Below are 26,647 nucleotides of genomic sequence, written 5' to 3' on the forward strand. Positions count from 1 at the left end.
AAGGAGGACATGTCAGAGGAACTGTTTTTGAAAGTGGCATCATCAGAACGGAGGCGAAGGAACTGAAAGAATGGGATGGAGTCCTTACAGGAAGCCGGGTGTGAGGTAGCTGTGGGAGTCAGTAGGCTTGTAATGGATATTGGTGGACAGTCTATCAGAAGAGGCCCTTCGGCCCATCGAGTCTGCACCGACACGTGAGAAACACCTGACCTACTTACCTACATAATCCCATTTACCAGCACTCGGCCCATAGCCTTGAATGTTATGATGCGCCAAGTGCTCACCCAGGTACTTTTTAAAGGATAAAAGCAAAATACTGCGGAGGCTGGAAATCTAGAACAAAAACAAAAATACCTGGAAAAACTCAGCAGGTCTGACAGCACCTGTGGAGAGGGATACAGTTGACATTTCGAGTCCGTATGACCCTTCATCAGAATTAAAACATATAGAAATGAGATGAAATATAAGCTGGTAGAAGGGGGTGGGGCAGGAAAGCTCGACAGGGGGCCAGTGATAGGTGGAGGCCCAAGAAGAGATTTCCAGCTTTTAAAGGATTTGAGGCAACCCGCCTCCACTACCCTCTCAGGCAGCACATTCCAGACCGTCACCACCCTCTGGGTAAAAACGTTTTTCCTCACATCCCCCCTAAACCTCCTGCCCCTCACCTTGAACTTGTGTCCCTTCGTGACTGATCCTTCAACTAAGGGGAACAGTTGCTCCCGATCCACCCTGTCCATGCCCCTCATAATCTTGTACACCTCGATCAGGTCGCCCCTCAGTCTTCTCTGCTCCAACGAAAACAACCCAAGTCTATCCAACCTCTCTTCATAACTTAAATGTTTCATCCCAGGCAACATCCTGGTGAATCTCCTCGGCATCCCCTCCAGTGCAATCACATCCTTCCTATAATGTGGCTACCAGAACTGCACACAGTACTCCAGCTGTGGCCTCACCAAGGTTCTATACAACTCCAACATGACCTCCCTACTTTTGTAATCTATGCCTCAATTGAAAAAAGCAAATGCACCATCTGCCTTTTTTACCACCCCACTGACATGCCCCTCCGCCTTCAGAGATCTATGAACATACATGCCAAGGCTCCTTTGTTCCTCAAGACTCCTGGTGTCATGTCGTTTATTGAATACTTCCTTGTCAAATTACTCCTTCCATAGTGTATCACCTCACATTTCTCAGGGTTAAATTCCATCTGCCACTTATCTGCCCATTTGACCATCCCGTCTATATCTTCTTGTAGCCCAAGACACTCCCAAAGCAATTAGGAGAGCAAACAGGGGGTATGAGAAAGTTCTAGCTGGAAAGGCAGGGAAAATCCCAAGATATTCCATAAGTAAATCAATAGGAAGAGGATAACCAGGAAAAGGGTCAGGCCCATTATGGACCAAGGGGGAAATCTATGAGTGGAGCCAGAGTGACAGTCTGGAATGTACTGCCTGGGAGGGTGGTGGAGACGAGTTACCTCACATCCTTTAAAAAGTACCTGGATGAGCAAATTGGCACATCGTAACATTCAAGGCTATGGGACAAGTGCTGGTAAATGGGATTAGGTACGTCAGGTATTTCTCACGTGTGGGCGCTGACTCAATGGGCCGAAGGGCCTCTTCTGCACTTTGTGATTCTGTGCTTAAGATCCACCCTACACTTTTTCTATTCTACTAATGCCTCCGCTGATTTGCTCCCCTTGTACCTGCTAAAAGCCTCTCTTTTCCTTCTCATCGTATCCTGAATATTTCTGGTCATCCATGGTTCTCTGGGCTTGTTACTCCTTCCTATCACCCTAGAGGGAACCTGTTGAGCCTGTACCCTTCCCATTTGCTTTTCGAATGCCCCCCACTGCTCTTCTGTAGATTTCCCCACAAGTAGCTGTTCCTAGTCTACCTTGGCCAGATCCTGCCTTATTTTACTAAAATCTGCTCTCCCCCAGTCCAAAACATTTTTTTTGCAACTTATCTATTTCTTTGTCCAAAACAAGCTTAAATTGTACCATGTTGTGGTCGCTATCACTAAAATGCTCCCCACATGCGCGTTCATCCCTTTCCCTGTCAGCAGGAGGAGAGAATATTGTGAATGTCTATCCTGGACTGACAGGGATGGATTTTGGAAACTCTTTTTACAGGGGGTTAAAAGGGGAGGATTTACACACACCAAACGCAAACCAAGAGAAATGTATTTTTCCTCTGAATGTCTATCCTGGACTGACAGTCATGGATTTTGGAAATTTCTTTTCCAGGATATCAGAGGCAGAGGATTGATGGACGGGAAACTCCATCACATCAAGATCTGACAGAGTCATGTGATTCGTCAGGACCTGAATATCATCAAACTTTTAATGTGGAAGGTAAACAACTTATCTGTTTCAAGTAAGGGTAAGAATAATTAACTGGGGGAAAGCCAACTTCAATGGGGTAAGAATGGATCTGACCCAGGTAAGTTGGAATTTCAAAGGGAATGGAGTTTAAAAATCGGGAAGTCTTGCTCAAACTATATAAGGCACTAGTTGGACGACACCTAGAATACTGTGAACAGTTTTGGTCCCCTTCTCTAAGCAAAGATATGCTGGCATTGGAGGCAGTCCAGAGAAGGCTCTCGAGGTTGATCCCGGGTATGGAGGGATTTTCTTATGAGGAGAGGTTGAGTAGGCTGGGCCTGTACTCATTGGAGTTTAGAAGTGTGAGAGGCGACCTTATTGAAACAGACAAGATTTTTAGGGGTCTTGACAGGGTAGATGCTGAATGGGAGAGTCTAGGAACAGGGGACATAATCTCAGAGTAAAGGGTCGCCCATTTAAGACAGAGACAATAAAGAATTTCTTCTCTCAGTGGGTAGTGAATCTGGAATTCTTTAACGCAGAGGGCTGTAGAGATTGGGTCGTTAAGTATATTCAAGGCTGAGATAGACAGATTTTTAACCTGTAAGAGAATCAAGGGCTATGCAGGAAAGTGGAGTTGAGGATTATCAGATCAGGTATGACCTCATTGAATGGCGGAGCAGATTCGATGGGCCAAATGGCCTACTTCCGCTCCTACATCTTATGGTCTTATGAATCAAAAGTTGGCAGGTGAAACTGTAACTGAACAATGCACTGCCTTCAAAGAAGAGAGTTCTGACACAGTAAAGATATATTGCCATGAAGGGGAAAGGTAGAGTAAACAAATCCACAGCCCCCTCGATGAGAAAAGAGATAGAGATTGAGATAAAGGAGAAAAAGTGTGCTTATGACACATGTTAGCTGGATAATAAAACCAAGAACCAGGCTGAATAGAGAAGGTTCAGAGAGATTTGGAAAACCAAATAAGAAAAGCAAAGAGAGCATGAAAAGAGACTGAAAGCAAACATGGAAATAAATCAAGAAGTCTTCCATGGGCATGTAAATAGTAAGAGGGTGGTAAAAGGAGGAGTGGAGGCAATTAGAGACCAAAGAGGTGATTTATGCATGGAGACAGGGGTCATGGATGAGGTATTAAATGAATATTTTGCATCTGCCTTTACCAAAGGAAAATATGCTGCACAGGTGATTCTGAAAGAGGAGATAGTTCAGACCCTTGTGGGGTTTAAAATTGATAAGGAGGAGATATTGGATAGTCTGTCTGACAAAGTTGACAAAACCCCAGGACTGGATGAGATGCATCCAAGGATACTGAGGGGAAATGAGAGTGGAAATTGTGGAAGCGCTGGCCATAATTTTCCAGTCTTCCTGAGATTTAGAGTTGCTGACACAGGGACTGGAGAATTGCAAATGTTACACCTTTGTTCAAAAAAGGTGTAAAGAGAAGCCCAGCAACTACAGACCAGTCAGTTTAATCTCGGTGCTGGGGAAACTTCCAGAAATGGTAATTCAGGACATATTTAATAGTCACTTGAGAAAATGTGGGTTAATTAAGGAAAGCCAGCATGGATTTGTTAAGGGAAAATCACGTTTAACTAAATTGCTTTAGGTTTTTGATGAGGTAACAGAAAGTGTTGTTCAGGGTAATGCTGTTAATGTTGTGTTACATGGACTTCCAAATGGCATTAGATAAAGTACCATGCAACAAACTTCTGAGCAAAGATTATAGCTCATGGGATAAAAGGAACAGCAGCAACATGGATACGAAATTGGCTGAGTGACAGGAAACAGAGAGTCATGGTTAATGGATGTTTTTCAGACTGGAGGAAGGTTAAGAGCGGAGTTCCCCAGGAGTCAGTGTTCGGACCCGCGCTGTTCCTGATACATATAAATAACCCAGACTTCAGTGTTCAGGCACAATTTTGAAATTTGTGGACAGAGTCTTGAGTGGGCATAGACCACGTAGCAGGTTCCCTTCCCTGAGATGAGGATAAATTTCTTCACTCGGAGGGTGGTCAACCTGTGGAATTCTCTACCACAGAAACCTGTGGAGGCCGGGTCACTGAGTATAGCCAAAGAAGAAATTGATCATTTTTTGGATATTAGGGGCATCAGGGGGATTAGAGAGAAAGCAAGAATATGGCGTTGAGATAGAGGAACAGCCATGATCATATTGAATGGTGGAGCAGGCTCAAAGGGCTGAATAGCCTTCTCCTGCTCCTAATTTCTATGTTTCTGAAGGATATTAGTGAACCAGTTGGGTTTTTAGGACAATCCAGCAGTTTTCATGGTCTCTTTTTCCTGGTGCCGGCCCCACAAATTACCAGATTCGTTCAGCTCAATTTCACAACCTGTTTTTGTGGGTTCTCTCTCACTCCCTTTTTCTGTTTTAAATCAATTTCACAGGGTATTAGAAGGAGAGGATTTGCAGTCGGGAAACACAAACCAAACATCACATCAGAACCTGACAGAGTCGCCCAATTTGTCATAACCTAAATATCATTGGATTTTGAACATGGAAGGAAAAAGCACCGTTCACAGTGAGGAGAAACCGTACACGTGTTCTGTGTGTGGACGAGGCTTCAGCCAATCATCTGACCTGTCAGAACATAAATGCCGTCACAACGGGATGAAACCATGGAAATGTGGGGAATGTGGGAAGGGATTCAAATCCCCGTCTGACCTGGAAAGTCATTGGCGCACTCACACTGGGGAGAAACCGTTCACCTGCTCCGAGTGTGGGAAGGGATTCACTCGTTCGTTCTATCTGCTGATACACCAGCAAGTTCACACTGGGGAGAGGCCATTCACCTGCTCTAAGTGTGGGAAGGGATTCATTCAGTCATCCAACCTGCGGACACACCAGCGAGTTCACACTGAGGAGAGACCTTTTAAATGTCCGGACTGCGGGAAGTGCTATAAAGGTTCCATGGAACTGATGCGCCATCAACGTGTTCACACTGACGAGAGACCATTCAGGTGCTCTCACTGCGGGACTGGGTTCAGGTGGTTGTCTCAACTCACTGCGCACAAGCACAGTCACACTGGGGAGAGGCCGTTCACCTGCTCTGTGTGTGGGAAGGGATTCACTCAGTCATCCAAACTGCTGAGACACCAGCATGGGCACAGTGATGAGAGTCCATTCACCTGCTCCATGTGTGGGAAGGGATTCACTCAGCAATCCCATCTGCTGACACACCAGCGAGTTCATACAGACGAGAGACCTTTTAAATGCCCAGACTGTGGGAAGTGTTTTAAAAGCTCCCAGGACCTGATGTCTCATCAAAGTGTTCACACTGGGGAGAGGCCGTTCAGGTGCTCTCACTGCGGGACTGGTTCAAGCGATCATCTCAACTCATTGTACACCAGCGAATTCACATTGGGGAGTGGCAGTTCACCTGCCCTGAGTGTGGGAAGGGATTCACTCAGTTATCTACCCAGCTAACACACCACCGGGTTCACACTGGGGGGCAACCATTCATCTGCCTTGAATGTGGGAAGGGATTCACCCACCCATCCAACTCTTCTGAGACACCAGCGAGTTCATACTGGGGAGAGGCCGTTCACATGCTCTGAATGTGGGAAGGGTTTTACCCAGTCATCCAACCTGCTGACACACCAGCGAGTTCACACTGGGGAGAGACCATTTACATGCTCTGAATGTGGGAAGGGGTTTGCTTATTTATCTACACTGCAGAGACACCAGCAAGCTCACAAGTAATGACAATGGTTGGATTTTGCTGTTAATCACATTCAGGACTGAATTATGTGTATTGGGGTCTGTTTCTGATGATATTAATAAACTCCAGCCCAGTTATTCTGGCTGATATTGTAAATAAAGGTCAATTAGATTAGCTTTGTGTTAAACACACAGTGTCTTGAGTCTTTTCAATATTTCTAACCCAAGTTAGTTCCTTCTGAAGTGCTCTCTCTCACCCCTGTCCCCTCCATCCTCACCTCCAACAACAAGTGTGAGGAGCTCATGGAGCTTCTTTGTCACTAAGATTGAGACAATCTGATCAGCTGCCTCTGCCGCTTCCTTCCCTCCCTCATCGGCAGTGGCTGTGATTATTTGAATTAGATTTTTACATAATCACTCGGTAAGTGATCGGGTGTCACTGAACATTTGACAGAAAATTGTTCCATTATCATTCTCACAGTGACTATATTGCAGACCAAGTGATTCTATCTACACCAGCCTTTCTGGAGAAGATCACCAGAGAAGAGTGAAGATATTACAGTCCACAACCCAGCTCATAGTGGTGCACACATCTGATAAATCCAATTAAAATGCAGAGTATATAGGTCTGCTACAGGTTTATCGATATACATTGATTATCAATCATAAGAAATAGGAACTAGAGTTCCTGGGTCCCCTGTTTGAAACTAGGCAGAAGCATTATCAAAACATATTTTAAGTGTGAGCAATAATTCATCTTTATTGTTAAATATTAACTGTATGTAATACCTTACAGCCATGAGACATTAGCTCTTCCCCTGTACAGTCTGTACACACTGAAACTAGACAGAATCTTTCACTTGTTTCCATTTCCAGTCCTGATGGTTCAGAAAGCTTCCCTCAAACCTGCATTTGCCAGCTGATTTGTGTAAGATTATTAAAGGCTCCTGCAGCATGATCTCCATCACGAACAGTCGGTCAAAGCTACGTTTCAGACAGGGCAACAAACCCATCAACAATTCTGTCTTCCCTGCTCCATCGTGAGTGAGACAGGGAAAAGCAGTAGGATTTTGCCCCACCCTCTCCAATTACCCACTGCAAACAGAAAACAGTGACAGCAACTTCAATCAGCGGGTTACTGCCCATCCCTGGGATGCAAGATACTCCAATACGGGTCAAACCTCCTAATACACCAAGCACAGATTCAGATTATTAACTTTAAACATTGATGCTGTTTTCTGGAGTGAACCCCAGCTCTCCATTCCTCCAGTAGTGATACCGCATTTAAACGGAGTCTATCTCCATCCCGCTTTGTTAACATCACAGTTGTTGGGTTAGGAGTGAAAACTGCTCTTTTCTTCACCGGAAGAGTGGGAGAGCAGTTTGTAGGTGCGGGTCTGATATGCAATGAATGATGATTGAATATTTTTAAGGCAGAGGTGGATAGATTCTTGTTAGGCAAGGGAATCAAAGGCTATCGGGGTTAGATGGGAATGTGGAAATCGAAACACAAGATCTGCCATGACCTTATTGAGTGGCGGAGCAGGCTCGAGGGGCCGAATGGTCTACTCCTGTTCCTATTTTTTATGCTCTTATGAAAGTTTAAAAGTGGCAAGTTCCACTCAAGCCCCTGTACCAACAGAACTGCTCAGAGTCACAGAATTAGAATAGTCACTTCCTGGAGGACTGATAGCATCGGGTCCACATCCGATGAGATCCAGTTGAGAATGGTCTAATTCATAAGATTACAGGAGGGAAATTAAGGAACTGCACCTGAAATTATCCAAGTCACAGTGAAGATTTATTTTCCTGTGTTACTTGTGTGGCTTGTTCAATGAAATGTTTGTCCCGGGTAACGGAGGGGAAGGATTGAGAGTTTTCAGTGTGGGACAGAACTGAGAGCAGAGAGAACTGATTGATACAGAATGGCATCATCATCCCTTTTGTGCTTTTTTCATTCATTCATAGGATGTAGGCAGTACTGGCTGGGCCAACATTATATTGGCTATTCCTAATTGCTCTTGAGAACCGAGTGGTTTGCTCAGCCATTTCAGAGTCAACCACATTATTGTGCATCTAGATTCACATGTAGGCCTGACTAGGTAAGGACAGCAGATTTCCTGAAGGACATTCGCGAATCGATGGGTTTTTAATGACAATTGATGGTTTCATCATTTAGACTTTTAATTCAAATTTCACCACCTGCCATGGTGGGATTCAAACACTACCCTGGGCCTTTGGAGTACTAGTCCAGTGAAAATACCAGTCCGCTGCTCCCTCCATCTCTCTTGCTCCTACCAACTTATCACATACCTTCCCTTTTGTTCTTTCCTCCTCTCCTCTGTATCTGTTTCAAACCTGTTACATCTCTAGCATTTACCAGTTTTGATGTAGCATAGTGGTATTTTCACTGGACTGGTATTCCAGAGACCTAGGGTAATGCTCTGGTGGTCCAACCATAGCAGATGGTGAAATTTTAATTCAACAAAAATCTGGAATTAAAAGTCTACAAAACCCCATCTGGTTCACTTGTGACCTTTAGGGAAGGAAATCCGCTGTCCTTACCTGGACTAGCCTACATGTGGCTGACTCTTAACTGCCCCCTGAAAAAATGGGCAATTTAAGGATGCTGGCTTAGCCAGTGATGCCCACATCCCATGAACGAATAAGAAAAAAACCATTAACTCTGTTTCTCTCTCTGCCTGCTATTTCCAGCTTTTCCTGATTGAAAAGGCAGGAATCACTCTGTAAAAAGAACAAAAGGGAAGATCTGTGATAGAGAGTGAGGCAGGATGGATTAACTGACACAAGAATGATGGACAGGGCAGCACGGAGCTGGTGATGGTGGACCCGGGTGGTTCAGAGTCAATGCTTTCTCCACCACGGCCTGGGCTCGATGGCCGGTGACCAAACGTTAACCAAACAAACCATTTTGTGTGAGAAACCTGTCGGCAGTGTCAGCGAACTGAAGGGCAGTAACGGGTAAAGAAATGATCATCAGTGATTTTGAAGGCTTGCTTGTCAGCTTCCCTGGTCAGTCCAACTATTGGAATCCTCCAAACATTCTGGTAGCTCAGCACTACCCTGTTTGCGATACAAATATTTATCCTCTGTAAGATTCCGGTCCAGGAACAAAATTATTTCAAACCAAATGAATTAAACAAACAATTGAAGCACGTGATCTTGGCAGGGCCCTGTTAAACTCCGGATCAAACATTTTCCTCTGTAATATCGCACCCTCGATTGAAGGGCTGTGGAGCAAAAGTAATAAGATTGTAAAAATACTAAGGTTGAAAAAGTAACACTTTCGCAAATTCGATGAGATCAATTGTATAATTACATCATGTTCATCTGGCGAAGTATATTAGGAACCCAAGTCCAAATCGTCGTGTGAACCTTGTGAATTAAGGCAAACCAGGCATGGATTCTGCAGAAACGACTTTTTCAAAAGGGAATTCAGCAATTTAAATGAAAGGGAGGGAAAAACGGGTTCATTAAGAGAGAGAAGCAAATTGCGATTAATTAGTGTTCTCGTTTAAAAAGGGCCCTCGGATCGGATGTTGGAAGGGCCTTTTAAGCCTTTTGGATGAATACATGGTGCTAGGCCATTTTATGATGACATTGTTACATCAGTCTCGCTGCAGCGTTCCTGAGAATCGCAGCTGTATTTCATTTCTCCGCAACAGAGACTCAGATTGCTGCAGCGTTACAGCGCAGTTTAGCATGCCAGGCAGGCTCGGTTATACCACGGCAGTTTCTGTAGTGTAGAGGTTATCACGTTCGCCTACCACGCGAAAGGTCCCCGGTTCGAAACCAGGTAGAAACATTATGAAAACTTACTCATTAAATTGTGAGAATAATTTGCATCGTTAAAGCTGACCTGAATCTCCAATGTTGCAGGCATAATGCATTTGCTCTCACCGAGGTCATAAAACACGTGCAGCAAAATCAGAATACCCGCAATAACTCAGCAGGCCGGGCAGCATCTGCGGAGAGGAACACAGTTAATAAAAAGAAAAGAGGTGCAATATAAAAGATATATGTGATTTTATATTTCACCTCTTTTCTATTTTATCTTAGTTCTGTTGAAGAGTCATACGGACTCGAAACGTTAACTATGTTCCTCTCCGCAGATGCTGCCAGGCCTGCTGAGTTTTTCCAGGTATTTTTATTTTTGTTTTGGATTTCCAGCACCCGCAGTTTTTTGCTTTTATCTGCAGCAAAATCAGTACGTCTTTCGATGCAGCTTAACAGTTACTCACCATGTCAAAGGTGTCTCATTGTAAGGTGTGCTCACAAAGACAAAGAGTGATCAGATCTAATTAACGCATCATTCTCAAGCCTGTTCCCAATAAAATTCTCGGATTTTGTTTAATTTCAAATGAGCACCATGTGATTTGCATTCCCTGTTGACTGACATTCTTTCGTCTATCAGTCATGTTTGCAATTCGGGGCTGGTGTATATTTCAGAGAGTCTCAATTCAGACGAAGGCATCAATAACGGATAAAATATGAATATTAAATATAGAATAACGGAACAAATACTGAGTTTCTTTAATTTCGTCTTCCAAGGATGAGAAGGATGTTCCTAATGATTGAGCAGAAAGCATTGCACCCGGAGATATTTGCTGGACGGACACGTCTACATTTTGAAATTCAAAACAAGCTGAGGCACCAGGGTGAAATCAACAGTTGCTTCCCTGCAACAAGTGACATGGACCCTCAGTCCAACCATTGGAAACCTCCAAACACCCTGGTAGCTCAGCACTGCCCTGTTTGTTACACAAATATTTATCCTCTGTTAGATTCCGGTCCAGGAACAAAATTATTTCAAACCAAATGAAGTAAACGAATAATTGAAGCACGCGATCTTGGCAGGGCCCTGTTAAACTCCGGAACAAACATTTTCCTCTGTAATATCGCACCCTCGGTTGAAGGGGTATGGAGCAAAAGTAATAAGATTGTAAAAATAGTAAGATTAAAAATAACACTTTCGCAAATTCGATATCAGATCAATTGCATAATTACATCATGTTCACCTGGTAAAGTATATTAGGCACCCAAGTCCAAATCGTCATGTGAACCTTGTGAATTAAGGCAAACCAGGCATGGATTCTGCAGAAACGACTTTTTCAAAAGAGAATTGAGTAATTTAATGAAAGGGAGAAGAAACAGATCATTTAGAGAGAGAAGCAAATTGTGATGAATTAGTTTTCTCGTTTAAAAAGGGACGTGAGATCGGATGTTGGGAGGGCCTCTTTTGCCATTGTTTGGATACACGGTGCTAGGCCATTTTATGATTACATTGTTACATCAGTCTCGCTGCAGCGTTCCTGAGAACAGCAGATGTATTCCATTTCTCCGCAATATAGACCCAGATTGCTGCTGAGTTACAGCGCAGTTTAGCATTCCGGACAGGATGATTCAAAACGCGGCAGTTTCTGTAGTGTAGTGGTTATCACGTTCGCCTCACACGCGAAAAGTCCCCGGTTCGAAACCGGGCAGAAACATTATGAAAACTTACTCATTAAATATTGAGGATAATTTGCGTCGTTGAAGCTTACCTGAATTTCCCATGTTGCAGGCAATATTGCATTTGCTCTCACCGAGGTCACAAAATGAATGCAGCAAAATCAGCACGTGCTGAGATTCCATGACACACTTGAGTGGATAGATGTTCGTATTTCACTGCGCTCACATATTAGCAGCTCGTTTAGTCAACAAGATAAATCAATGGATCTTTCGATGCAGCTTAAGAAAGTTACTCAACATGTCAAAGGTGTCTCAGTGTGATGTGTGCTCAGAAAGACAGACAAAGAGGGATCAGATCTAATTAACGCATCATTCTCAAGCCTGTTCCCTGTAAAATTCTTTGATTTTGTTGAAATGCTGACTGTTGTGCTACATCTCAAATCAGACCCATATCAAATGATGACTAACATTCTTTTGTTTGCCAGTCAAGTTTGCAATTCGATGTTGTCTATTTCAGAGAGCCTCAAGTCAACCAAGGGCATCAATATCAAATACATTAATACTGAATGGTGAATAAGGTAAAAAATTGCTGAGAAAAGTTTGTTGAATTTCTTCTGCTGAGGAGGAGAAGTGTGTTCATAATAATTGAACAGAAAGCATTGCTGCCTAAGACATTTGCTGGACCGAGCCTTCTGCATTTTGAAATTCAAACAAACTGAGGCACCAGGTGGAAACCAAGAGTTGTCTTCCTGTAACAAATGACATGACCTCTCAGTCTAAGCATTGGAATCCTCCAAACATTCTGGTAGATCAGCATTTTTTCCTAAACAAATATGTATTCTGTAAGATTACCTTCCCAGAACAAATACATTTTAAACCAAATGAACGAAACAAACTATGCCAGCCTTTGATCTTGGCAGGGCTCTGTTGAACTGTAACAATGATTTCCCACTGTGATATAACACCCTCGATTAGCCGTTTTTGGAGCAAATGTAATTAGATTGTATAAATCAACTCAGAAATAATGAGATGTTTAATCAGAAAAATAAGCACTTTTGTCAATTCGATATGAAATCAATAGAAAAAGTAAATGATGTTCATATGCATAGCTATGTAAGAAGCACTAGTCTAAATCTTCATGGCATTGGGTGAGGGAAACAGTGTTAATTAAGGTAAACTAGGCATGGAATCTGCAGAATCTCCTTTTTCAAAAGGGAATTGTGCAATTAATTGATATTCAGAATAATAGCAGGTTTACTAAAAGAGGGAAGGAAACTGAAATTAATTCGTTTGCTCTTAAAAAAGCTGATCGAGACAGGATTATGGAAGGGCCCCGTATGCCATTGAATAGATACATGGTGCTTTGCCGTTTTATGCTTACATTGTTATATGAATCTTTCTGCAGCATCCCTGATAATACCAGCTGAATTCCATTTCACCGAAACAGAGACCCAGAGTGCTGCTGCATGACAGCATGGCTTAACATTCCGGTTAGGCCCTGGTCAGTCGGACAGCTCACCCTTCATTCTCCCCTGATTCCGTTTCCTAAAGAGTTTGTAATTATTCATAGAACTGGAGACTGGGTTTCCTGTTTTGGTTCCTCCTCCATTTTTCCACCTGCCAACTAACAACATTTTCCAAAATCTCGTCACAATGTTCCGCCTTGCACCATGTTCAGGGTTTGTGGAGAGACTATAAAGGCTGGGATCGTTTTCTTTAGAGCAAAGCAGGTTAAACCGAGTTTTCATGGTGTTGTTTAAAATTATTGGGCTGAGGAAGGGATCGGCGGCGGGCGGTTTGATAGAGCAGTTAGGGAGAAACTGTTTCCACTCTCGAGGGTCAGTCACCAGAGGACTGGGGTTTATGATAATTAAATAAAGATAGGCTTGCATTTATATAGCACCTTTCCCGACCAGCGGACGTCTCAAATCGCTTTCCAGTAAATGAAGGACATTGTGAAGTGTCGTCATTGTGGTAATGTCGGAAACACGGCTGCCAATCACCGCTCAGCAAACATTAACGTCATAATGAGCGGAGAATGTGTCATTGTGACGTTGATTGAGGGATAAACATTGACCAGGAAGCGGGGAGAACTCCCCTGCTCTTCTTTCAAATAAGCTCATGGCATCTTTTACATTCTGGCGCCTACATCCCGTTCATGACTCCTTTTTCCGTACTGAATATGAAAGGAGGGATGTCACCAGACCTGCACCGAGACGTGGCTTCCGTTCCCTGGTAGTTTTTCCTCTTCCTCTATTCTGAAGCCCGATACAAAGTGATCCTGTGGCATATCTGCCATTTTCTCGGTTTCAATTACAGTATAGCTTGTCTTGCTAGTCTTTAGCAGCACTCATTGCTATTAGCCATCTTTGAGACGGGGAGTAAGTATGTTAATCTGCATCTGTAAACAAACTGCTTAGAGGTCTACTGAGTGGCAGTTGAAAATGGTTCATAAACTTTACTGTTTCGTGTGTGATGAAATGCGCTTCTTTTTCGTTTGTGGGATGTTTTTCATCCCATCTGGAAGAGCAATTGCCACGTGGCCGTACGATACTGTATTTAATATTTAACAACACGAGTGAATTATCGAACTTCTCTTCACATTTAAATGTACAGGTTTTGATAATGTTTCTTCCCAATTTCAAACCGGAGTCTTTTTGTGTGTTTGGCGAACGTGATAAGCACCACGGTACAGAATCACTGCGCTGCCGAAACCCAATGAACCTGTCCGCAATATTAACCTGCGCGGTCTAGCAGCAGCACTTTGGGTCTTTGTTTGGAAGAAATGGAATTCAGCTGCTACAATCAGTAATTCTGGAATCAGACTGATTTAGCAACGTCATCTTAAAATGACACAGCGCATTAGGAGACAATTCGGCCCATCGTGTCTATGTCAGTTTTTTACAAAGAACTTTCCAATTCGCCCTAATTTCCTTCTCTTTTTCCATAACCCTGATTTTTCTCCCTTTTCAGTTCCCTTTTGAAAACTCTAAGTGAAGAGAAACAATATTGAAAGAGGTGCAGGAGTTTCTGCAGTGCCCATGCGCACTGTGTGATCATTAACAAAGTTTCCCTGACACAAAGACATCAAGAGTTGGATTTTAGATTCCGATATAATTTTTGAACCAAAAATGTATTTATGCAGCTGATTTCATACCGAACTTTCCAAAGAGATTGATTCAGATCAAGCATGTCCTCGTTTTTCTCAGTCGCTCTATACAATCTAATTCCTCTTGCTGTACAAACTGTTACAGAGACTGTTATAGAAAAAAGGGAAAGGTTTGCTGCAGCTACACAAAGCCCTGGTTAGGTCACACCTGGAGGACTGTGGATAGTTCTGGGAACGGCACCTTATAAAGGATCAATATTTGCCTTGAAAGTTTCAGAGGAGCCGCATTGATTCTGTTGGTGGGTTTGGAAATTGAAAGTTGTCCATCCGCAGCTTGTGGCACAATTTCCCCTCACTGTTCACATCATGTTCATGTCGAACACACTCGATGCTGTTATTGGCTGAACAAGTCTTCTGTGTTATAACTAAACGCTGTTTTTCGGCGCTCTCTCTCCTGCCGCCCGGGGTTGGCCCTCATCAGGGAATGTTGTTTCCTTGTTGCTGTGTGAACTGTCACAATGAACTGATCCTGGAGTCTTTTTCCTCCGGGATCGACAAAACCCGTCACTTCTCTTCCTTCATTCTCACTCTTTCATTCCAAGTTTGAGTCGGTTCTCCTTTCGGGTTCTTCAACAAATCCATTTGGACGGACAAGTGGCAGCTGAAATTTAATGTCCGGAAGTGTGAAGTGATTCATTTTGGTCGGAGAGGAGAGGAAACAGAAAATTAAGGTTACAATTTTAAAGGGGCTTCTGTCTTGCACAGCGAGTGGTTCGGATCTGGAATATATCAATTCGGTTCAGTTCCACGAGGGGGTGGACGCATTTTACCATCGCAAACTTCATTCACATTAGTTGTGTAGCTTCATATTAAAAAGGTTCAGGGAGAAAAAGCAGGTTGGGGAGATGCAAGAGGAGATTGTTTCTTTCTGTATGTTTTTACATTGGATGCCGTTCAGTTACTGAGCGTTACAAAGTGGACGGCGTTTGAAATTTCCAGTCAAGGCAATGACAATTTTAGACGTCGCAGTGGCCGAGCGGTCTAGGGCGCTGGATTTAAGTTTCAGTCTGTATGGAGGCGTGGCTTGAAATCCCATCGCTGCCAGAGTTTCAGACTGTCCGTATTTTCAATCAATTTTGCCACACCCTTCAGTCATTGAGTTGGAGAGGGCTGCAGCACAGAAAAAGGCCCTTCGGCCCATTGAGTCTGCGCCGGTCAAACAAATACCTAATTATTCCAATCCAAATACTTCTTAAATGTTATGAGGGTTTCTGCCTCGACCACCATTTCAGGCAGTGAGTTCCAGATTCCCACCACCCTCTGGGTGAGAAAATTCTTCCTCGCATCCCCTCTAAACTTCCTACCCTTTACCTTAAAATCCGTCCACCAAGGGGATAAGTTCGTTCCTGTGTGCCCTATTATGCCCCTCATAATTTTATGCACCTCAATCATGTCCCCCCTGTGTGTGTTCGGTGTGCAGTGCTCCATTCTGGCGGAAAGATCGAGGAGAGGCAGCAGAAATTGCAGGACAGCCAGGAATAGATGGGGCTGCATTTCTTCATTCCCTTCTGTAACCCCTCTGTCGTTTTATGTACAGAACATTAAAAGGTACATGGCGACGATGTACGGAACTGACTTGCTTATGTAATGGGTTTGAAACCCTTTAGAGTTTCCTGGTACAGGTGAAAATCCGACATTTTGAACCTGCAAGCTACATTTAGTAGTTTACATTTCTCACTGTTCCTGTTTTAAGAATGAGTTACAGAAATGATTATCTATTAACTGGACTAAAAAACCTTTCAAACGCTTCCCTGTATTTTTCATTTACGTTCATCCCTTGGCATTCACCAAATTTGCAGTTGGAAATGGAACAAAAACGGAGCCAATTTGGTGACATCCTTGATTTCTGGATGTTTGTCTCCCCTTAGGCCGCTGTCACTATCGGTGTCTATGTCTGTGTGTGTTCCTCTGCGTGTGTCAATGTGATTCAGTTCCCTGAGGGGGATGAATGCATTTTTACCATCATAAACTTTACTCACTTTCGTTGTGCATCTTCATAGTAAATGGCACAGAGAATAACAGTAGGTTTAAAAGTTGGAAGAGGGCCTTAACCTTTCTGGCGCTGTTGGCGTAACCCATGGTTAAAATAGTGGACTTATCAAACCAGATGCCGTGAGTTCGATCCCTGCTGGTGCCTGTGGATAAAGTTTAGCTGATGGAAGCGGTGGAAATGTAAACTGTGGGGAGGAGTATCTCGGTTGTGAAGAGATTTAGATACGTCAGGGTAACAAGGATAGAACATGGGAGAATACTTTCCAGATGTGCAAAGCTATTAAGAAGGTCTGACAGAAATTGAAAAATTGCTGAACTATTTAGGCACAACAAGTAATTAGGAAAGCTAATAGAATGTTATCATTTGCTGCGAGGGGAATTGAAGTAAGAAGGTTATACTTCAGTTGTACAGGACAGTGATATCAGGAGTACTGTGTAGAGTATTGGCCTCCTTATTTAAGGAAAATGTAAATGCGTTAGAAGCAGTTCAGAGAAGGCTTACTGAACTAATAGCAAGAATGGGCGGCTTGTCTTATGAGGAAAGGTGGCAGGCTAGGCCTGCATCCGTTGGAGTTAGAAGGCTAAGAGGCGACTTGATCGAAATCTTTCAGATCCTGAGGGGTCTTGACAGGGTGGATGTGGAGAGGATCTTCCGTCTTGTGGGAAAATTTAGAACTAGGGGTCACTTTAAAAATAAGGGGTCGCTCATTTAAGACAGAGATGAAAGAAGTTTTTTCTCACAGGGTCGTGAGTACTAGTAACTCTCTCCTTCAAAAGGCAGTGGAAGCAGAGTCTTTGAATATTTTTAAGGCAGAGCTAGATTGATTCTTGATCAACAAGGGGGTGAAAGGTGATCGGGGTAAGCAGCAGGTTTCAATCAGATCAGCCGTGATCTTATTGAATGGCGGAGAAGGCTTGAAGGGCCGAGTATCCTACTCCTGCTCCGAGTTCATATGTTCACATGTTCTTTGAGTCCAGACTGCTTCCCGGCTCAGTGCGCAAATGCCAAAAAGTCAAGGATGATTGAAATTTTCACTGAGCAACATGTAAACTGACAGTGGATTCACTCGGTGCAATGGTGTGTTCCAGTTCTATATGTGCAATCATAGAATCAATTTAAATTTGTTGTTTTGAACCCAATATTTCTAATGGGCTGGATGTTATGCACATGTTTGATCTAATTTATCCCATTTACAAAAATAAATATTCGAAAACTATTTGTGTGGGAGGTTACTAGATAACAGCAGGCCTGGAAATGGAGCAGAGAGAGGATCCCTGGAGTGATGTTCAGTCAGTTCAGGAGGATGGTATCAGAGGGAATGGAGCAGGGAGAGAGGATCCTTGGGGTGATCTTCAGTGAGTTCAGGAGGATGGTATCAGAATGAATGGAGAAGGGAGAGAGTATCCCTGGGGTGATGTTCAGTGAGTTCAGAAGAAAGGTATGAGAGAGAATGGAGCAGGGAGAAAGGATCCCTGGGGTGATGTTCCATGAATTCAGTTGTTTGTTGCGCCTGGCAGGCCGCAGGGCCTGGGAATTTCCACGATTTGTGCTCCCTGGTGTTCCTAATAAGCCCCAAACTGTGGTAAAAATTTGCAGGATTACTGCTCGATAACGTGTCTGTGTCAGATCAGCCCTAGTCTCTAGGAATCTTCCCATGGTTTGTGTTAACGGTTCAGTCTGCGGTATTTATGTATTTTTTGTTATTCATTTATGCGATGTGGGCGTGGCTCTCTGGGCCAGCATTTATTGCCCGTCCCTAATTGCATTGAGAAGGTGGATTGTGACGTCTCTGCCTTGTGAGTGTTTAATTGGACAAGGTGGAGAGAGTCCAGGCGAATGCTCTGGGCGCATGGGTTCAAATCCCAACATGGCAGCTGCTGGAATGTGAATTCAATTATTAAAACCTGGGATTGAAAACTAGCCTCAGTAATGGTGACCATGACAACTATCACCGATTGTCGTAAAAATCCATCTGCTGCACTAATGTCCTTTAGTGAAGGAAATCTGCCATCCTTACCCAGCCTGGTCGACATGTGATTTCAGGTCGACAGCAACCTGACTGACACTTAACTGCCCTCTGAAATGGCCTTGGAAGCCGGGCTGTTCTGGGAGGCCTTGCCAGCGACACCCACACCTCATGAAAGGGTAAAGAGATAAAAAAAAAACTTTTATTCCCTATCTAACCCCTGCTGCACCGACCCTGGGAGTGTTAGATGGGACACTTAAAGGAAACTTTCGTCCTCCATATACTGTACTGTATGGGCCTCTGGTGAAGCAGATCCCTGCTGTTTACAATTACCTGACATGTGACTGTGACAGGCCTGAGTATGAGTGAAATCACCGAGGTTCCCCTCGCTGTGCAATCATCCTGGCTCTGAAGTTTGCCATAAAAAGGTAGAGGTAAAGGTGTAGTAACACCGATGGGTCGCTGGATGGCGCAGTGACTCTTTCACTGAAGGACCTTGGGCTCTGAAGAAGAGTCATGAGGACTCGAAACGTTAACTCTTTTTTTTTCTCCACAGATGCTGTTGGGCCTGCTGAGTTTTTCCAGCATTTTCTGTTTTTGATTCACATCCCAAACGGGAATGGTTCAAAAAAATCTGGGAAAGGGGAGGAAACAGTGTAATAGGGGAAATGGAGCGGTGTCGATGGGCCTGGGGGAAAGGAGTTCAGCAAAGTCAGTTCGTTTCACATTCATGATTTATTAACAATTTCGGAGAACATTTTACAGAAAAGTTTATTTTAAAGTCAACTGGACTGAATATGATGACTGAGTCACGCTGAGAACAGAACACGTTCGCTCTGAGCTGCCAACTGTATGTACAGCTGTAACAGAGACCAGAAAGAGAAAACAGGAGCTCAACATAAAGGGAAGGGAATAATTGTGAATGAGGAATGAGAAAAGCTACTTATTTACACATGGAATTTAAACTACTGGGGAATTATAAGCTACAATTACAACACAGCCATAATTATCTCGCACATTTCAAACAGAGAAGCGGAAATACCGTCCATGACTGTTTTAGTTACAAATTCGGAAACATGAACTGAAGGTATTTCATTTTTAGATTCACCGAGAGGACATATTTTAAATTCGTAATACAGAGATCTCAATAAACGGCTGAGGAAAATCTACGGTGTCCAACATTCAACTGGTCACTTGATCTGCAAAAGAGGATAAAATAATGAAGCAGATGTTTAGAATGTGGGACATTTATGTTCGTGTTTTAATCAATGAAACATTGAGAGATTTTTCAAACCGCTTCTGTCAGTTTGAAGTGTGAGTGGATTGAATCTTCTGACGTTCACCAGAGTGACGGCAGTGCTGTAGAAAATGCTCAGGAAGAACAGGATGATGAATGTGGAAGCTGTTGTCCAGATGTTGCCGTTATCATCCTCAGAGTCTTCAATCCAGGTGCGATCTGTGGAATCTGCGAGGATATAACCGAGGAAATATAATTAGGTTACTTATTAATCTAGGATATCTTTTAAAAATATACTCTTTACTCTTTCCTAAGTTATTAATGTATTCTCTAATTTAATGTTCAATATATATCTACTGTTAAGCTCGTGAATTTCAGCAACCTATCTATGTAACTATCTCCACAGCTGTTCTTGCTTTACAATCCTCATATAGTCCGAGTCTGAAAATATAGAAAATTATCTCCAATATAATTTTATTTTCGAACAATTTCGTACGATCTATTATTGGAGAATATTATGATGGATATCAAGAGAGATTCACTGAGCAACTTATTTGGAAACTGTGAACGTTGCTTTTTAAAATCTCGGATGTGAGTTCCATCTTGTTTGTCTATTTGTGATGGGAATGTTTGGTGCGTCATTAACTTAAATCAGATTCTCAGTAAGAACATTGTTTCAGTGTGCTTTTCGGATCATTATGTAATATGGACAATTGCCGGAGGATACGTCGGTTAAAAAAGTGCATTTGAATTAAACCTTCTTCAATAGCCTGGCGTTTGTGTCATGCTTTAGCTTTTACGTATGTGTGCATGAGTATATCGTGCCTTGCATCACTCTTTGTTTCTGTGTCCATATGTGTGTATGAGTATTGAGGTGTGTTCATTTGCCAATGAGTGCTGACTTGTGCATTTTTGTGTCTGCGTCTGCATGTATATTTTGTTTTTTTTGCCAATGTGTATGTATGAGTGTGTTATTGTGTGTGTTTATGTATTGATATCCATGTCTATTTATTACTATCTGTGTTAATGTGTGTTTATGCGTTCTTGTCTGCTAATATGTGTTAATGTTTCTTTTTGTGTTCCACGTAAGTGTCAGCATATTAATGTCTGTGTCACAGCGTGTGTGTGTGAGAGAGAAAGAGAGAGTTTTTAATGTGTGCATTTGTGTGTTGATGGATATTTAAAACTATGTATCAATGTGTGTTTATGTTTTCAAACGTACTAACGTGTGTTTTTTGTGTTCTCGTGTGTATAAGCATGTTTCATGTTTGTGTCTACATGTGTGCCTGTGAATGTGTTAGTCTGTTCCTCTATGTTTTTGTCTGTCTGGGTGTCGTCTGCTCATGTGTGTGCATGTGTTCATGTGTATCCATGTGCTTGTTTTAATGTGTATGATAGTGTGTGTCTTTTTGTCTGTATTTCTGTCATTGTGAATGTGTGATAATGCATATTTGTGTCCTTGTATGAGTCTGCTTGTCTGGTTTTATCTGTTTGTGTGTGTGAGATTGTGTATATGTGTGTGAGTGTGTGTGTATGTGTGTGTGCACGTGTGTATTTGTGTGTGTGTGTGTGATTGTGTATATGTGTGTTCCTGTGCCTGCATTTGTGTGTGTATTTGTGTTTATGTGTGATTGTGTGTGCGTGTGTGTCTGTCTGTGCCTGTGTTTGTGTGTGTGCAAATGTGTATTTGTCTATGTGTGTGTGTTTGTGTGTCTGCCCGTGTTTGTGTGTGTGTCTGTGCCTGTGTGTGTGTGTGTGCCTATGTATGTATGTGTGTGTGTCTGCCTGTACTGTGTGTGTTTGTGTCTGCGTGTCTGTGCCTATGTGTGTATGTATGTATGTTTGTGTGCGTCCATTTGTGTCCCTTGTGTGTATTTTTACTATTTTTCAGTGTTTCACCAGGTCCCAAAGATCGAGTCTGACCCTGATAGTGAAAATTTTGGTGAATATTTTCAATGTTCTGTATAAACGTGTTTTCTGTGAGGTGCAAGGTGATATCAGGTGAACGAATGCAAACAATCAACCATCTGCCTCATAAAATTCAGGGGCAGAACCGTGAACAACCCAGGGAGGATTTAATCATCAGTTTAGATTGGGATGATGGGAAATCAATCTTAGCATAAGATTAACAGGAACAAGAGTGTGAAAACTTCTTAAAATTATGTTGCATAAATATATATTTTACAACATTTTTAGCATGATGGGACTTTAAAACCTGTGGCCAGTAAGCTAGAAGCCGACTTCTGCTGTTGGTAACTGGGTCCTGACAGTAGAGGCCCGTTCCCTTCCAGATTCTCTGCTCGGGGACTGAGAGTCCAGTGAGTTAATAGTTTTGCTCCGTCTGCTTGGCTAAGCTATTTCCCTTTCGGTTCTCTCTGCTGAGAAGGTGGAGACACACCGGGTTAACTAATGGCCTTCCTCGTCTTTCTGTTTAGCAAGTGGAGGTAAAATTGGCTAAAAATTTTCCTTTCAGTTTTCTCTGTTGGGGAAGCGGAGGTACAGGGGGTTAATAATTTCCCTTCCCCCTCTCTCTGTTGGGGAAGTGGAGGTGTAGCGGGTTAACGATTTCCCTTCCCCCTCTCTCTGTTAGTGAAGTGGGGGTACAGTGGGTTAACAATTTCCCTTCCCCCTCTCTCTGTTAGTGAAGTGGGGGTATAGTGGGTTAACAATTTCCATTCTGCCTCTCTCTGTCGGGGAAATGGGGGTACAGTGGGTTAACAATTTCCCTTCCCCCTCTCTCTGTTGGAGAAGTGGGGGTACAGTGGGTTAATAATTTCTCCTCCCCCTCTCTCTGTCGGGGAAGTGAGGGGGTGCAGTGGGTTAACAATTTCCCCTCCCCCTCTCTCTGTTGGGGAAGTGGGGGGTACAGTGGGTTAACAATTTTTCTTCCCCCTCTCTCTGATGGGGCATTGTTGGGACATGTTTCTGTGTGACCCTCACTTCAATTCCCAGTGGGTGCGATGCAGCAACTTAAAGCTGATATCCATTTTAAAGGATTGGACAATAAGAGAAGCAGCAACACCGAGATCTAAATGTGCTGAGTTTGTTTGCCGGAAATGGGAAATTGTCAGATTTCTCCTCAGTGGGAGGAGAGTTGGTGATGTTATTTTGCAGAATCCCGTTATGAATGAGCTTTACTCTGTCTCTAACCCAGGATGCATCTGAGCTGGGAGCACTGGGTGTACAAGACTTGGTTCTGAGCCCTGGAAATATCCGATTTTAACTAAACAGCTCTAACATTAGCAAAAGTAGAAAACAAAATTAATTAAGCGACTGTGCATTTAAATCACGATTGGAGAAAAGGACTTTATTATTTTTTTTATTGAAGTTTGAAATGTAACCGAGAGATTCTCATTGACATGAATTAACGGTGTCCATCAGTGCAAGGGAAATATTCACAAAACTCGGTTTACCGCTGGATTTATCAACCGTTCTGTTGATGATCTTCAAGGGGATCGCTTCATGTCCCACCACACAGGAGTAAGAAGCGCCGCTGGCCCACTCCTCCGCTGCAATGGATAACAGGCTGTACATGAAGAAGGAGCTATTGCCGTTCTCCGCCACCACCCCGGTGTTCTTGTAGTTCCCGGGATTCACCGGCTTGTCATTGACGGTCCACTTGACGAAAATCTCTCGTGGGGAGAAACCTCTCACTAAGCAGCTGAGGGAGACGAATCTCTGAGCGGAGACATCTTCTGCCGAGGGCAGCAGGACAGACACGGACGGTTCTCGCAGAAAACCTGCATAAAAATTACAATAACTTTTAATAAACTGGACAATTTCAGAGCCAAAAAAAAAACGCTGCTTAGATGTGAGAGAAATGCGATTTGTATTGAATCTTAAAAGTTTCCATTTTCCAATTTGGGATCTATCTGGTTTTCCAGCTCGGAGCAGGGTTGGATGTCTAAGAAATGGGGGTCTTCAAAAGCTGCTATTTTCTGGATAATAATGAACCTTTAAAGGGTTGCTAAATAGTATGGATTCTCTCTGGAAACAGGATTTCTAAACACTTTGACCTCTAAACAGTCTCAGTTCAGGCTGCCATGTTGACACTCCTGAGTTGGGAGGCTGTAGTCTTGTGCACCCCCTCATCTATGCAAATGTTTAGAAAGGACCAGGATGTGAGCATCAGCATGATGTAAACTTAAAATCTGACCTCGAGCAAGGGGGCGAACAGGAAGTTGGGGATGTGGTAGCCACCCTGGCAGTTTGGGTATATGTCCTGTAACCTTTGGTGAGAAGAGTTTGCATTGGTAATTGACACTGGATAAGTTAATAGCCCCCAGAGAAAGGTTATATTAACAAGTGCTCAGGCAAAGGGCCTAGGTCCTGGTCGGGTCATATGCTGGTGAGGTGCCATGGTGAGGCTGCAGTGCCCGGTGGCAGCTGCCTTCCTCAAAACGGCCAAGGAGGAGGAGGAAGGTGAGATCAATTCACTTTGTGCCAACCATTTGTCCGCCGCCTGGGACCAGTAAACTGCTGTCAGCTGTCACCCGTCGTATACTTTTTCGGTCCAATGAATTCCTGCATCAGCCGAAACTGTTGTTTCCTAATAAACTTTTAAAAAATCTTAAATTTCCTGATGACCAGCTGACTGTCCTTTTCGGGATTTTGGCCCCCGAATCCAACATCTTACAGATACAATCCTTTTATCTGAGAACTTAAGGAGTTGGATAGGAAAGCTGCTTAAAGTTCACAGCACAGAAACAGGTCATTCGGTCCACCTGGTCTGTGCTGGTGTTTAAGCTCCACACCAAGCTCCTTCCACCTTTCTTCATCTAAATCCAATAGCACAGCCTTCAATTCATTGTTCCTACATTTACTTATCAATTTTCCCCTTAAAGTCTACAGGCCCAGAACGTTTAATTAGTGAAATTACCAATCATATGAGACCATTAATACACTGGATTCTAAATGTTGACCCTAGCACTTAGCCTGGAAATAGACACAATGGCTCACTTATTGCTTCAATCTCACCGCTCACCTTGTTCCTTGTGGATGGAACTTCTTAAAGGAGTCGGCAGATCCTGATGGCTCACCACGCAGTAGAACTCAGCCCCACTCAGCCAGGCTTGTGTCGAGATGTTTACGTTGCTGACCACGCTGTCAGGATCCGCTCCCGATTGGACGGCGATCTCTGATTTCAAAGGCTTCTTCTCTTGTGTCCAGGACACGAGGACTCCATAAGGAGCATTAGAAACGATGCAGGTTAATGTCACGGTCGCCTCCAGTAAGACCTGTTCTATTGGCGGTGGCAGTAGAGTAATTGTGGGGTCGTTGGGGCAGTGGGAATCATCTGTGAGACAGAAATGAAGATCAACCAAAGTTTCACATTCAGAATCAGGACAGCAGTATTCAGCCTTCACTCCCTGAAGGAGAATAAATCACCTTGGACATATCAACCTCTAACTATCGTCTTTAATCTTCTTTACACAATGGAAAACCAGCTTGGTCTGTGTAAATCGTTCTCATAACTTAAGTCCTTCAGCCCCGGTAACATTCTCATGAATCTATGTTGCCCCAGTCCCATTACAAATGTACCATTCCTGGGCCCTGGAATGCAGTACTGAAAGCCGTTTTATAAATAGGGTGGATGCACTTTCAAACACTCTATCCCGAAGCTGTTACCAGTGAAGGGTTCCAGACACCTTCTGCCTCTCCAAATATGATCAGCTGACTCATGGTAAAGCTAATGTCAAGTCCACCTCACTCACTCTATGACGTCAATGCAGAGACGTGACGTGATAAAATCCTTAATGGTGAACAATCCGAATGCAGCCCTTACATCGGAATTAAACAATAACTACATGATAGTAAATTAGAAGTTGTTCCGTCTACTAACTCCAATAAATTCCTGATTTGATTAACATCGGAGAGCAGAATGATCTATTGCTCCCTCGGTTTGTATTTCTTACCCTCACACTTGGTGGCGTTTCGACTTTGGGTGACCCCTTGGTGAGTGACCTGACAGGTATAGACCGCGTCGGTGAACCATTCCCCAGCGGAGACATTCAGCCGACTGGTCGCCGAGAAGGTCCCCTTCACTTCAAAGGCGGGAGAGGTGACAATTCCTGACTCCATGGGTTGTCCATTCTTCAGCCACTTCACGGTCATTGACTTTGGACGGAAATCGACGATTGAGCAGACGGCGGTGGCAAATTTGTTGGTTGTGATTTCTTCCCGGGAACTCACGGTGAGGAGAACAGTTGGAAGTAAGCCAGGATCAGGGCCTTCAAAAAACACAGGTTAGCCATTTCTTGCAGAAGAAATTGATAACAGATACAATGAGTTCTTATATTTTAACAGGCTCTTTGCGGTCAATGGACACTAACCTGGAATTTCCAGGGATCAAAAGTATGCAGAGCACTATAAATGTATTATAACCAAGGCCCTCTACAGGTCAATTACAGCCTTTCTGTTTCTCACAGGTTCCCCAACACTTACATAATATTGCAATGTTCTTGTCTGAGCCGCTGTATTGAACCTCACACTTGATTTTGCTGCATTCCCCCTCTGACTCGGTGATGGTTAACTGGCTGCTCAGGGTGAAGGTTCCCTTCTGGTTTCTCACTGACGGGTAAGTCTTAAATCCAGTGGTGATCTGCTGCCCATCTTTCTTCCAGGTCAGTTTGGTGATTCCTGGGGAATAGTCCATCGCCAAACAGCCGTAGGTGACGGAGCCGTCGGTGTTGTGTTGCTGACAGGAGGAGACCAGGCTGTAGAGAGTGGGCGAAGACGGTGTCGCTGGGAAAGAATGGCCGATTGAACAAGTTAGACTCTGTGATTT

The 26,647-nt window shown here is 43.4% G+C and overlaps 2 non-coding genes and 1 gene segment (V, D, J or C); 2 read left to right on the forward strand and 1 right to left on the reverse strand.

Annotated features, from left to right (window-relative positions):
* The first annotated feature begins 9,776 nt into the window (after positions 1–9,776).
* Positions 9,777–9,849, forward strand: trnag-acc (transfer RNA glycine (anticodon ACC)). The gene has a single exon. It is a non-coding gene; the product is annotated as a tRNA-Gly (tRNA).
* A 1,611-nt stretch (positions 9,850–11,460) lies between these two features.
* trnav-cac (transfer RNA valine (anticodon CAC)) lies at positions 11,461–11,533 on the forward strand. The gene has a single exon. It is a non-coding gene; the product is annotated as a tRNA-Val (tRNA).
* A 7,808-nt stretch (positions 11,534–19,341) lies between these two features.
* LOC144698173 (Ig heavy chain C region, membrane-bound form-like) lies at positions 19,342–26,194 on the reverse strand. The segment is given in 4 exon segments: positions 19,342–20,088; positions 23,274–23,600; positions 24,845–25,156; positions 25,776–26,194. Coding segments are annotated over 4 exon segments (1,038 nt in total).
* Between the last annotated feature and the right edge of the window lie 453 nt (positions 26,195–26,647).

This window comes from Cetorhinus maximus, chromosome 23, assembly GCF_964194155.1.
Source record: "Cetorhinus maximus chromosome 23, sCetMax3.hap1.1, whole genome shotgun sequence".
Lineage (NCBI taxonomy): Eukaryota > Metazoa > Chordata > Chondrichthyes > Lamniformes > Cetorhinidae > Cetorhinus > Cetorhinus maximus.